This window comes from Lagenorhynchus albirostris, chromosome 5 (genome assembly GCF_949774975.1).
Source record: "Lagenorhynchus albirostris chromosome 5, mLagAlb1.1, whole genome shotgun sequence".
NCBI classification, from domain to species: domain Eukaryota; kingdom Metazoa; phylum Chordata; class Mammalia; order Artiodactyla; family Delphinidae; genus Lagenorhynchus; species Lagenorhynchus albirostris.
Window position 1 is genome coordinate 87,510,537 of NC_083099.1, and position 13,530 is coordinate 87,524,066.

General features: G+C 44.0%; 1 protein-coding gene across 1 annotated transcript in view; it reads right to left on the reverse strand.

The window, feature by feature from the left end:
• The window catches only part of PLCXD2 (phosphatidylinositol specific phospholipase C X domain containing 2), a 43,203-nt gene extending 37,322 nt beyond the window's left edge, over positions 1 to 5,881 (reverse strand). Inside the window, exon 1 of the mRNA XM_060149349.1 lies at positions 5,458 to 5,881. Coding sequence (XP_060005332.1) covers positions 5,458 to 5,617 — 160 coding nt within the window. The 5' untranslated portion in view covers positions 5,618 to 5,881. The remainder of the gene's footprint in view (positions 1 to 5,457) is intronic.
• Positions 5,882 to 13,530: the final 7,649 nt, after the last annotated feature.

Sequence of the window (13,530 nt, forward strand, 5' to 3'; positions counted from 1 at the left end):
AGACAGTGTGGCTTTAGCATTGATACTCTAAACCAATCCATGATTCTGCTTCTTACAGACATAGGTGATTCCTGAGTTCCTTGTGGCTTTTGTGTGATTGGGGCAGGGAAAGGATCTCAGGAAGTGATGAACCTTCTTAGAAGATAAACCTACTAATGCAAACACTAAATCATAGCCTCTTTTTATTCCTCACCATGATCACCCAGAGGAAAAAAAAAAAAGAAAAACAACAACAAAAACCTATTCCCACTTAAGAGGCCATTTTGGTTCCGTGTGATTTTTTTCTTGATTGGGTCAGCCCTGGTAGATTTAGCTTGGTCCTTGGTTTTCCACAGCCTCAGATTCTGTAGGACAATGAGTCTCTTCTAGGGCCAACTCATGGCTCATGATATCCCCAAAGTGAAGCCCACCTAAACTTCTTGTTCCAGAATGTATCTTGCATCCTTTTGGGTCCCCATCTCTGTGAGATGCACCTGATCCAACTTCCAGAAGCAGGATTTGAGTAATGATTCCCTACGTCCTGCCCCCGTAATGATTTTGTCTCCCTGTCGCACATGTGGGGAGTGAGTGAGGGACCACAAGAGAAGAGCTATAGAAATTGCCAAGTGGTCAAAGGCAGGACTGCATAGGAAAAGGATAGGATTCCAGAAAGGTGAAAAAGGAGAGAAGGGAATGTCATCAGCAAGATGAGAGCAGAGAACGCTCCGGGAATTGGAGAGCAGTAAGGAGGTCTGAGCAAGGGTTGACACTGGAACGGGAGAGGTCGGGATACAGGCCAGGTCAGTGGAAGGAAGGGGAACAAGAAATGAGAGCAGGCTGAGGCTGCAGCCAGACAGGAAACATGAGACGCTTACATTTGACAAGGGAAGAAGGAAGGCAGAAGGGATGCAGGGTGAAAGAACTGTTCCTAGGGCAGAAGTGACACAGAGATCTGCTTCTGACCCTTCTGACCATCTTACTCTGCCTGAGAATTTCCATTTCTAATGGGGCTCAGTGATGAGTCTTACCTAGAGCTACAGGAAAATTATGCAAAAGATAACAAGAAATGGATTGGAAAATATTCCGAGTGTTTCATACGGCATTCCCAGAAGGAGAACCTAACCTATCTGTTCAGTTTAGCTCTGATCACAATTGAAAAAGATGGTGGCTGCAAGCCACTTTTCCAGCATCCTTACTTTCCTGTTCCATGCACTAAAAGATCCACTCAGCAGTTACCAGTGACAGAGCTGCTACCCTGTACTAGGACTTAGGATTGTAAAGGGAAATAAGCCATGTTCTCTGTGTACAAGTTGTTCACAGACGATGTAGAAGACAGATACCTAGAAATAACAATGTGTGGAGAAGGGCAATGATAAAGATATTAACAAAGCATTACTGAGGGGCAGCAGAGCGAGTCCTCCAGCCATTTCCCCAATATATCTCCATCCCTTAGCTTAATTGGCTTATTTCAAGTGGAAAGCCCCCTTCCCAATCCTGACCCCCAGGCCACATTCCTTGAAAGTTTTGACCATTTTTCAAATCCCACATCACATGCCATTTTTTCAACAAAGTCGTTCCTATTCTTAAAAGCTGAAATTAATCTTTCCATTCTGTGTTTCTGTAACACTTTATTTACATCTCTGTTATAATATTCACCCCAATTAGTTTTTTAAAATCGTGTATGGTGAAGATATGTATACACATATATGTGTGTGTGTGTAAACCTCTCTATCACTAGGATGCAAGTTCATTTGATAGCTTGATCCGCCTTTGGGTCTGCCACAGGCCTGAGCATGGAGGTTTCTTAAAACGTACTCAGAGTCTGTTCGATTTGAACTACTCTATAGTCGATTTTAGGATGCTAAAGTGAGAAGACCTCGCTTCCTTCTGGCAATTGTGATTCTCTGATTGCACATGCCAAAAATAATTTCTTGTTCTGAAGAGGTAGAAGACAAAAATTTCAGACAAAAATGACCCAGTCATTCTTCTATGTTTAGAGGTGAATAGGCAAAAAAAAAACCTTCAAACTAATCAAAGAATTTTTAATTTGGAAAGGACTCTACATTTCATTTAATCCAACATCTTAATTACAAATGAGGAAACTAAGTCCTGAGAAATTCGGATACTTCTACAGTGTCACACAGCCAGAATCAACAATATCAAATTTTGAGACCCTTACGTTCAAGGTTCTTTCCAATAAACCAAATTGTTTACCTTAGTTAAAAAGAAGGGAAAAACATGATTAAAAAAAGAGAGAGAAATAGCACTAAAATATACAGAGAAGAATTCATGGAAAAGCTGTATACATCATTGAAAAAATTTTTCCTATCAGTCCCTTTGTCCATAAAGAAAACCATGCTTTCACTAACATCAGCAAAATTGTTCGTAGAGTTCAAAGCTTTAATTTAAAAATCTGACTTTTGCAGTTTCCAGATGTTTTTACCCTTAAGGTCTCCAATTATTCTACATAGTTGGCAGGGAGAACTGTTCTGAGGTTCTTCTCCAAGATATGCCAATATGTCTGGGTGACAGTGGTCATTAACAGGTGTTCTTAACAGTTGTGGAAGTGAAATAATACATCAAGGCTTTGTTGAGAGGTGCAAGTTCACACTTGCTCTCTCCCATCATGACTTAGGCAAATGCAGCAGATGCACTCAGATCTGACATAGTTTACTCCATCCCGGTTCTGCTATTAATGTCAGAACCCCTGCCTTTTTTCTGCCCTTTCCCGCATCACTCCTACCCTACTCCCACCCTGACAGAGCTGACCCAATATTACAGATGCCCTGGGGCGGCACATGCAAGCACACATCCACATACAGAATAGGTCTAAGCTCTAAATTTGAATTGAAAACTTAACTGGATTCCAATTCCAAATAGGAATAACTTACTGGGTTCCAGTATATATATATATATATATATATATATATATATATATATATATGGATAGATATATATGGATATATATATACATATATGAAAATTATATATTTATATTACAGATATATAATATGTACACACATCTGTGTGTATATCTAGCTAGATAGTGATTTATAATTGCTCAGGCAAAACCCACCTAGTTTTAAAAATTCTTTCATTTGCTGCAGAGGATAGTCTGTGAAGACTGGTTTTCAGTTAGAGAATTCTCCCCCCTCCCCCCAGCTGCTCTGCACTTCCCAAGGCCTCCTTAGGGGCACAGGGACAGTGCGTGGGTTTTGGAGCCAGCTACACAGGGGCTTAAATATTAGTTCTGCTGTTCACTACTTGTGTGATCTTGAGAAAATTACTTAACCTCTCTGGACAATAATTTTCTTATTTCTAAAATGAGGGTGTTCCTACCCATCTTGGAGGTGTAAGGATTTGAGGTAATGTATGCCAGTGGGTGCTGCATGGGACTGCTCAGGAAATAATAGCTATTATGATGAAGGTGATGATGACAGGGAAGAGGAAGAGAGGAAGAGGGAGTAACATGGTGGTCTCCACTTCCTGAATGCTGTCTGTATTTCAGAACCTCTCAGTAAGTCTTGGCAGAACTCGACTGCCAGTCCTTAGCCAGGGAATATTCCGCTTGAAGCCAGTGGTGAGGCAGGGGTGCAGGGGTGGGGGAGGAGGGGGCATGGCTGCCACGTAATATGTGATTTTCCTGTCTTGAGCTATATATATATATATTTATATATATATACACACATACACTCATGTTCCTTCCGCTGCTGGGAATAAGGCATTCATAGCAATGAGTGCCATATCTTTTGAGGAGTCAAGGACTTTTTTTTTTTTGCTTAGAAGGACTGGACTTCACAAAGCAGGGTGAACAAATTCCTGTGTTCCCACGGTGGCTAACCACAGAATTTCCAGCAGGCCCCACTGTTGACAAACTCTGGCAATTCTAGTAACCAGGAGATACCCTAGAGATTGCAGAACAAACGCCCAGCTCCTTTCTGGAGTCATGGGGTCAGAGTGCACAGCCACACCATGGGCAGAGCTGCTGCTGTGGTTTGAACTGTCCAAAGTACAACAGGAAGGAGGAAGCCCCAGCCTACCCAGACGTGCCCCAATGATAGAGCCATTAAGCGCCTGCCTAAGATGCCATTCTGTTTGCAAACACATACTATTTGCTGTAGCACCTGACAAAACAATTCCATCAGAAAGACATATGACTCATGTTAAAAGATGCCTGTGCAACATTTCAGTGATGACTCCACAGGCGTCAATTAAACATGGAAAAGACCTGTTCTGAAGCATGACCATATGGCATTTCCCAAGGAGCTGTAGTCAATGGCTGATAAAACACAAGTGATCATACCTTTAAAGAGATTTAGCAACCCTCTCCTTGCTCAAAAACAACAAGAGCCCATAAGGACAATGAACCTGGAACCTCCAAAAGAAGAGGCGACTAAGGAAAGGCTGCATCTGAAGCCAGCATGGCTCTTCCTCATGCATAGAAAGCAAAGACCTGGGGTTGCGTGAGGTCGTCTTGTCTGCCACCAAAAGCAGACTGATCCCAGGGATGGCTGGGAGTTTTTCTGGTAGTCTAGGGGTGAAGTCAATTGTTATGTCTACAGGTGAGAGAAAGGACTGGCAGTGGTCCATTCCCCTGCTCCTGGGAGTGCTCGCCAAGCATCAGAATCTAGGACTTTGCCCAGCACATGAGACCAAGTTCACTGTAGTCCAAACCTCCTTCCCTAGAAACCAAGCTTTAACCAGCTTTTGAATGGAAGGAAGAGGACACACTTAACAAATCTAATGAGAGTGATGTCACAGTACAAAAGCCCCAGGGGAGAGCGAGTGGCTGGTGCAGGAGTGCTTTTCAAGGCTTCGGTTCTAGATCAGCCAGGCAGACACCTGTATATATATAGAGACAAAGCTTCAAACACCACCACCTCATCACACCTAATGCCTGCTTGTGATGAGCACCTGCATTCTCAATTTCTGTCTTTTCCAACAACAATAATATGTGTCTTTATACTCAGTCCTAGTTCTGAACCTCTTCTTAAATGCTAACATGTTTCTTGTTTCTCTGCTATGAAAGGTCAAATAAATGAGAAAGGAAATACTTTACAGTGTTAATGTTGATCCAGATCTACAACTGTTAATGACTTTTTACTCATTACCCTTGATCTCTCCTTTTAATTTTGAGTGATTCAAGAAACGCACCCCTCACATACCCTGGCCCCAACATTAAGAAGGTAATGTTCTTAGAGTCAGTCTATCAAGTAAAAACAAAACAAAACAAAAAGACCCAAACAAACAAAAAATGGCGCTTCCATTCTCGACTCCCTTTTGCCAATGAGGCAGCGTACTTAAATCTCTTTACAGCAGCTGCTTCAGCGTTAAGTTTTTAGTTAGAAATAAGAAAGAGGTTTAGTTAAGGTCACTGACAATTATTTTCTCAGCACAATAGAAAAGCAGCCCAACCCATTAACAACACTAAAATGGCAGAAGCAAACACAGTGGGAACAAGTAAGAACAGAAGAGTACCTGGGATTGCCAGATTGGAAAGGGGGACGTTGTGGAGGAGAGGAGGGAGCGAGGCCATCCAGTCAGCATTGCAGACCTCCAATGTCTTTGTCCCGCTGGGACTGGGGGAGCAGATGGTCCCCATCCTGAGTTTCCTCCTTACCTTCCTAACTGCTAGCATCCCTTTCTATCAGTCAACGGCTGAGGCTCAGCCCAGGGCCACTCACTCAGCGATCATAATTGCCCGGGCTCTCTAACACTTCAGGGCCACCTTTGTCACACCAGTCTTGCCAAAAGGCCTTTCTGCCGGGGGAGACGGGGCAAAGACGTGGTTTCCTAGCCCCTCAGCACCTGCAGTCCGCACCCTCTCCGGCCCAGCCGCTGTTCCCTTAATCTGCTTAGATTCGGCTCCGTTAAACTTCTTACGTTCCCCCTCTGGAGCCAGGGAAAGGTAGGCCCCTCGAGATAAATCTTACAGAAACTGAACGTCCTACGAGCAGCCACGCCCAGAGCCACTCACACTACAGGTACCCACACGGCAGAAAGACACGCCGGTAGTTCTACATACACGTGAGCGCCCGGACGCACCATCCTCAGCCTGATTTACGCTTTTATGTCTGTCACTGGGCTGGCACATAAGCTGGGCCTGCGTGCTCTCCCTCCACCGGCTCCTCGCACAGGTTCCGCTGCCCTGTGGCTTCCAGAAGGCGCTCAGAAGTGTAACGCAGAAGGCGCTCAGAAGTGTAACCTGCGGCGCCCGGACTCCCGGCGGCCCCGCCCCACACTGCCGGGCAGATTTGCCGGGAGACGCGGCTCGTGATTGGCCGCTGGCGGAGAGCGCTCCGATTGGCCCGCGCCCTCTGAGCGGCGTCCACCCCTCCGCTGCCCGGCCTCCCTTGCTCTGTTACTCCGGCCTTCAAATGTGTAGACGGCCGCCGCTGCAGCCTGCACGCTTGGACCAGTCAGGTCTTGGATCGGACAGGTCTTTCCACGGGCCTTTCACGCTGTCAGCACTCAGAGGTTAAATGCAACCATACGATTCCTTCCTTCTTTCCCCTACACACACACACACACACACACACACACACACACACACACGCACACACACAATGACAATTACACAGAGAGTATTACATTTTCAATAAACCACATAGGCAGCAGAAATATGAGAGGTAAAGAGGCTGAGAGGCTGAGAAAGGTGCAGTATATCATATTTGGACGACAACATCAAGGGCGGTTTGTGTTTCAACCATTACCTAATTAAGATTCTCCTACACACCACTTATTCCCATTTTACAGAGAAGGAAATAATGATACTTTGCATTTTTATTGTCTGTTGTTTGGAATCTTTTTCCAAATTCTTTGTCCCATTTGCTCTTCAGAGTATCCCTATAAGGCAGGAGGGGTTGGTGGTATGACCCCCTTTTCATAGACGAAATCAAAGTTTGGCGGCCTTGTGGGAGCAGTTCATGTGGTGGCGCTATTTGGAAATCCCATTTTGGAATGAGATCCTCGAGCCCTGAGGCTTGTAGGCATAGAAACCCATTTCTCTGCTTTCTGCAGTGTTCCCTGCGCTTTCAAATGGTCCCTTTCCACGGTGTGAACTATAGGGTCTTTAATGATAAGAGAATTTTGCACACGGATAATCACAGGAACACCTTGGCAAACAGGCAAATCAAGAAAAACACCCTGACCTTGACCGTGGGGTCCTGGAGGGCTTCAGGCCAGGCAGCGCCTCAGTGACTTAGGAGGGCTTACGGGAAAAGGAAGGAGCAGCCTGTGTGCCAAGAGAAGACTGACGGCTCGCGTACAGACAGACCCGCAGGTCCGCTGATACTGTCACCGAATGGCCCTGCCTCATCTCCAAGGTAAGTACACAGCAGCAATGCAGCTACTTTTCTATACACATAACTGCTGTTTCATAGTGCCCTCTTTTGACATCTTATTAAATTTCCTCTTCTGGGCTATTATTAACATTCATCTAAGCCTGCTTCTTCAGCCTTTTGAGCTGTGTAATATTACCAAAAGTTGTGTTTGTTTGTTTCCTGGAGGAGTATGCCTTGGTTAATAAAAAGAACGTCTACACTATTTATCATATAGCTTCTGATTCTTAAAGAGCACTACAGTGTAGTGCTGTACATCTTGGGAATATGTCACCTAGCTGTTTTGTTCAATGAAATGCCACCCCCCCCCAATCACACTATAGATTTACTTTTGAAATGTCACCTTTCTGGGCTTCCCTTGAACTTAAAAAAAATTTTTTTTAAAGCTGCCTAAGGCAAACAAAAAGTGTTCTTTAAGCTTTACTGTGGAATGTCAATTTCAGTGACTTTTTTTTTCTTATTTTTCAGCTCTTAATGGAAGGAAGGCACAGAATAAGAAAGCATTACACATTAGACTTAGAGTCATCATTGTGTGAGAACTTGAAAACAAGAGAAGTGGAACGAGTTCACAATGAGACGTTTTGCACACCTGACAGCTTTCAGTCAAAACTACTTGGTTTGTCTAAGAAAACATTTCAAAAGAAGGCAGCACGCTCTCCATATATTCTTGAGTCAGTCCTGGAAGAAATTTTTCAAGTGAAAACACAGGCTCTAGTGCAGTACTTGGCATATAGCAGGTGTTCTATAAATATTTGTTAGAAGGAGGGAGATGCTTGGTAAAACATGCTCTGCTGGGTTCTAGGTAGTACCTTAGAGCAGTGCTTTCTAACCTTTAATGTGCAAAGCAACCATATTCTGATTGAGTTGGTCTGAGATGGGCCTGAGACTCTGCATTTCTAACAAGATTCTAGCTGACGCTGATGCTCCTGGTTCAGACCACACCTTGAGTAGCAAGGCCTTAGGAAACAGCTCACGGTTGCTAGGTGGGAATGTGTACTGCGTTTTCACTCTCCTTTCCAAGGTTTTATAATGTTTTTGTATCACTTATATAATGAAAAAATAAATTTGCATTAAAATCCCAGCTAAGAATTTCTAAGTATTAGAGAATAATTTTTCTGTCACATAATGTAATGGAAACAAAATTATGAGTGGGATGTTTATACTATGCCACAATTGCTTTGGGAAAACCATATAATTTTAAAATAAAAATTAATATTTACAATTTGGATAGTTAATATTTTCTTACATACTGTCTTATGAAACTTATCAGAGAGGAAACTAAATTAATAGAAGGACTGAAATTTTAAAACAAGTCAATTTTAATTAGCAATTACCACCAAGGGAGTGTTTATCATGTACAAATCATTTTGATAGGTGCTAGGAATGGAAGAAAAGTTAAATAAAAGTTGGTAACTGATGAACCTCAGATGATATATAATCCAGGAGAAAAGAGAATCAAATATGTGAATTACAAAATTTAACATGAGGCTGAATGAAGGGATAATAGAGGTACATGTGGAGGACAATAAAGAAGTATATATTTGATGGGGGAAGGGCCACAGGATGCATTATTAGAGGAGGTGACATTCAAGCCAGGTCCGGAATTCTGAGAAAAGTTTCTGCAAGTGGAAAATGGGTGGAGGGTTTTGGCGTGGGAAAGAGACTGTGTAGCTGAGAAAATGTAAGCAAAGCTATGACAATGAATGGGAGATGTGAGAAACAGAAAACACACAAGAGTGGCAGCACGTGGGATATGTGGGAAATACAACTCATTTACTCTCACTGAACCATCACAAGAGCCCAATGAGTTAGCTACTATTCCTATCCCCATTTTACAAAGGACACTGAAGCTTAGAGGCTACATAACTCTGCCCAAGAGCTGATAGCTAGTTCGTGGCAGAGCTGTGACTCCAGCCTCTTGATCATGTGCCAGTGGCTTCTCATTACATGTTACCCATTATTTTTGTAAACCTGGTAAAGGACGTTTATGACCAAAGTACATTAAAGAGTTTGGACATTTTTTTTCCTATGGATAAAACGGGCCACTGCAGATTTTTGAGAAGGGGAGTAAACTGATTGACATTGTATTTTAGGAAGACAACTCGGGCATAATGAAGAATTGTTGGAGAAATACAACAGCTTCAGGTAGACCATTGAAATCGGTTATCTAAGCAGGAAAAAAGTGAGAAAGCCTGCAGAGGCTCTGCCACACGGAGGCTCAAGGCGTGGCCTTCTAAACTACGGTGCTTGCCTCTTCGTTCCCACTTCTTATCTCCAAGGATCTATGACTCTAAGGCCCAAGTGGACAGCCTGACTGTCTCTGGAATTATTTTCATCACTTGAAAGTCTCACCAAATTGTTCATCCATTTTTATTATCTGCAACCAAACCTGTTTCTATGAGTACATCTACAACTTTTGTTTCGCTTTCTGGAAATGTTTTTCTCCATTACTTGATCAAGGACCCTATTGAATTCCTGAAGAGGTGACTGCAGTCTTTACCCTTTCTTGGAGGCTACCTTATATTCTGGAAATTTTTCAGATCGTTCATTTTCATATGAATCATTTCATAAATGAGTCCCAGAGCAAGTCCCTAAACAGCTTTCCATCTGGACATGTCTGGTTGGCAGGGCAAGATGGCCTGGATTTCACTTGACTGAAGGCACCCTCAAAGCTTCAGAGGAAATGCACTGACTTAATGAGACTGTGGCTGGGCTGTCTATGGCTCCACACCTAGGACCCTGTGCTGACTTCCCTCCCAGTCTGTGTGCTAGATGGGAAAGGAACAGACCTTGAATAGCATTAGAACTAGACGCGTGTTTGTTCCAGGGACATTGCCTGGAGATGAGAGAGTTTGTACGATGTTTTGAGTTCCATAGCGATGTCCCATTCACAATTTTTTTCCTGGCTGGAGGGTGTGGGGAGGGTGAGGAACTGAAATGAGGAGCCAGATAAATGAAAGATGAGATGGGAGTGTAAGCCTGCTTTGTTTTGTGCCTCATAACAGCAGAGTTTATCTCTACTCATTCCCAACCTCCTTTCCCCAATTCAAGCCCCCCAAACTATGTGATAAAGGATCAGAGTAGAATGAGGAAATGTCACCAATATGGGTGGTGCTGGGAAACATGATGATAGCAGCAACAACTGCTCTGAGGAAGAGTGACATCATCGTAGCAGCCAGGGCTATTCAGGAGCCTCCATGGAAAGGGAGGTCATCAAGCATAATGCCTTGTGAACACATATGATATACCTCAGACATTCCTGACATCAGGAATGAGTCAGGACCTGGGGGTCAGTTATTTTATGGATTAGGGCTAGAGCCAGAGACCACATGGTTGTGACCCAGATCCTGATCATACCCAGGTGAGTGTCTTTAAGAACCTGAGTAAGAAAGCAGCAGCAGGGCTTCCCTGGTGGCGCAGTGGTTGAGAGTCCGCCAGCCGATGCAGGGGACGCGGGTTCGTGCCCCAGTCCGGGAGGATCCCACATGCCGCGGAGCGGCTGGGCCCGTGAGCCATGGCCGCTGAGCCTGCGCGTCCGGAGCCTGTGCTCCGCAACGGGAGAGGCCACAACAGTGAGAGGCCCGCATACCGCAAAAAAAACAAAAAAAACAAAAAAAACAAAAAAAAACAAAGCAGCAGCAGCTAAAACAGGAAGTCGTCACATGTGGCATCACCTCATGCCCACCCAGTATTTGTGGCCCACAACCGGGATTCTGTCATGAAACAAGAGTGAATGTAGCAGTAACAGCCCTAAGATTGTTCCTGCAGATGTGAAAGCTTGGTGATCAGGAAGATCCTCGGAGCTCCTCTGCCTTTTATAGCTATTAGACATCAAGTGTTTCTGGTATATTGAAAGATTTCCTTTAACAACACAGTGTTGCTATAATACTTTTGAGAGAAGCTAATAACAAGTGATGATTGTAAAATTAGTTTAATGTACATTTATTCCTTCTAGCACACCATATTCCTGCACCCTCTTCTATTCCCCCTTCCCACCCACCCCTTTCACCAAAAAAAGGTAACTGAGAGAAGCTCCAGGCCTTTATTTTTCCAGCTAGTCAGCTGCAAAGTGCCTGATTTAATATGCTATGGAGCCACCTTCTGGAAGTAAAGGCACACTTCACACACACAGTAAGTACGTTTCCCTTCCTTTACCCTAAAAAAAAAAAGTTTCCACATCACCATCACCAATAGGAACAGCTGGGAGCTTATGTAAATACAGACTCCTGGGTCACACTCCAACCCTACTGAATCAGATCCCCTGGGGGTGGCATCTTTCTTCTGTCTTTTAAAAAAAAGCTCCCCGAGGGATGTTTATGTCCCACATGCTTTAGATCAAGACCTTGAAATGTCAATCAATTTCTCTTAAAAAAAAAAAAAAGAATAGGTAGAATGACAGTTCTTATCCACGTTGTGTATAAGTTTAAGCAATCAGAGAAAAATATTTCCATTTAACCGGCAGGAACACGGAACTGCTCTCTTTACTTACCCCACCCCAAGGTTCTTGGAATATGAGAGTGATATCAGCTGTCAGGAGAACTGTATGTACTAGCATATATCTTCATAATTACTTGACCTTCCATCACAATTAGAATGACCTCTGTACATTTGTTATTCATTTAGCAAATAATGACCTGATTCTGCATTTTGGGTTGCTGAAACCAGTTGGAAATACCATGTTGCCACATCACCCAAGCAATAAATAGCACGTTAATTGAGAGCAGATATTATCATTCTTTCCCAACTTTATTATTAAAATTACAAGTTTGCAGAAACAACTTCCACCAACACAAATAATTCTTTTTTTTTTTTTGCACTCTAATCCTAGGTTTATTCAACACAATTCTTTTCTCTACACAACGAAGTACAAACACAATATTATCTAAAATGCTACAAAACTCAAAACAGAAAATGTATAGTACTGATTGTACAATAAAAGCCAAAAAAGCAATGTACACGTTGCCACAGTAACCTGCACGACCACCATGAAGACCAACACAACGGGGGGTTCTGTGATGACCCGACAGAGCTGGCTCTCAACTTACCAGTTTCAGAGAGAAAGGGAGACGTGGGTTTGTCTGTGTGTGTGTGCACGCACGTGAGTACACGTGAAAAGAACCATTTTGGGTATTTGGCCCTAGAGGTCAGAAGAGGACTCGAGCAGGGGAGCAGGGCCAGGCTAACAGGAATGGCAGCTGCGTAAAACACACCCTTTCCTGTGGGACCCCGAGGCCAACAGGTTAGGGCACGACCAGCCCACCAGATGGGCCCCACGTCATCTGTGGAATGGGAAAACATGCTCCCAGGCTGGGGCTGTACCACCGCCTGGAGCACCCTGCTCATCCCTGCTGGCTTTGCCACTAAACTGACTCTCAAGAACTAGAAATGTGGAAGCTTTCTAGCCAGAAAACCGGAGGGCATCATTATAAGCACGACCCCAAACCAACAACACTCCTGCAGCTGGAACTCTGCCGCCAGGGGAAATGTAGCAATTACTGCCTTCACCTTCGAAGCCTGCCCCTGAGTGAGGGATTTCTTTCCTACTGATCCTCCTTCTGCTAGAAAAGTGACAAAAGTGAGTTGGATGGGATACAAGTCACAGGGCAGAGCTTCGGTGGCCCTGCTTATCGGGAGGAGTTGGAGCTGGAGCGGCTCCTGTGGTGGCGGCGGCCAGGGGAGCGGGATCGCCAGCGCACAGGGGACCTGCGCCGAGGGGAACGTGACCTTCGTCTCATCCGTGGGGGTGACCTGCGCCCCCTTATCTTTAGAGCGATCCTTGGACGTCTCATCAGAGCGGTCTTTACGTTTGGTAGGAGAAGGAGCCATCTTCCCGCCGCCACGACCTCCTCCCGCTCCTAATTCTTTTTTAAAAACCAAAGGAAATAAATTTCAAAGTAAATATAAATAATGAATCGTTAGTGTTTTTCCCTTATCCACTCTCTCAATGTTAGGTTACAGTCAAAACCCTTAGTATGTTTCTTGGACTTTCGAGGATTTGGTTTCAAAGGGTTCTGATCTGCTTAAGTCTCTGCAGCTAAGTCCCCACCTCAGCCACATGTCTTGCTGCACCCTTCCTAAACTCTGCCCACAGCTCCTGCTTCCTTTTAGTAGCAAAAGTAGAGAAAGTAAAGTTTATCCCACACGTCCTTCTGTTTCAGCCAAGTATAAGGAAGAATGTTCTAGAAGTCTGAGTTAGGCATAATGAAGTAGG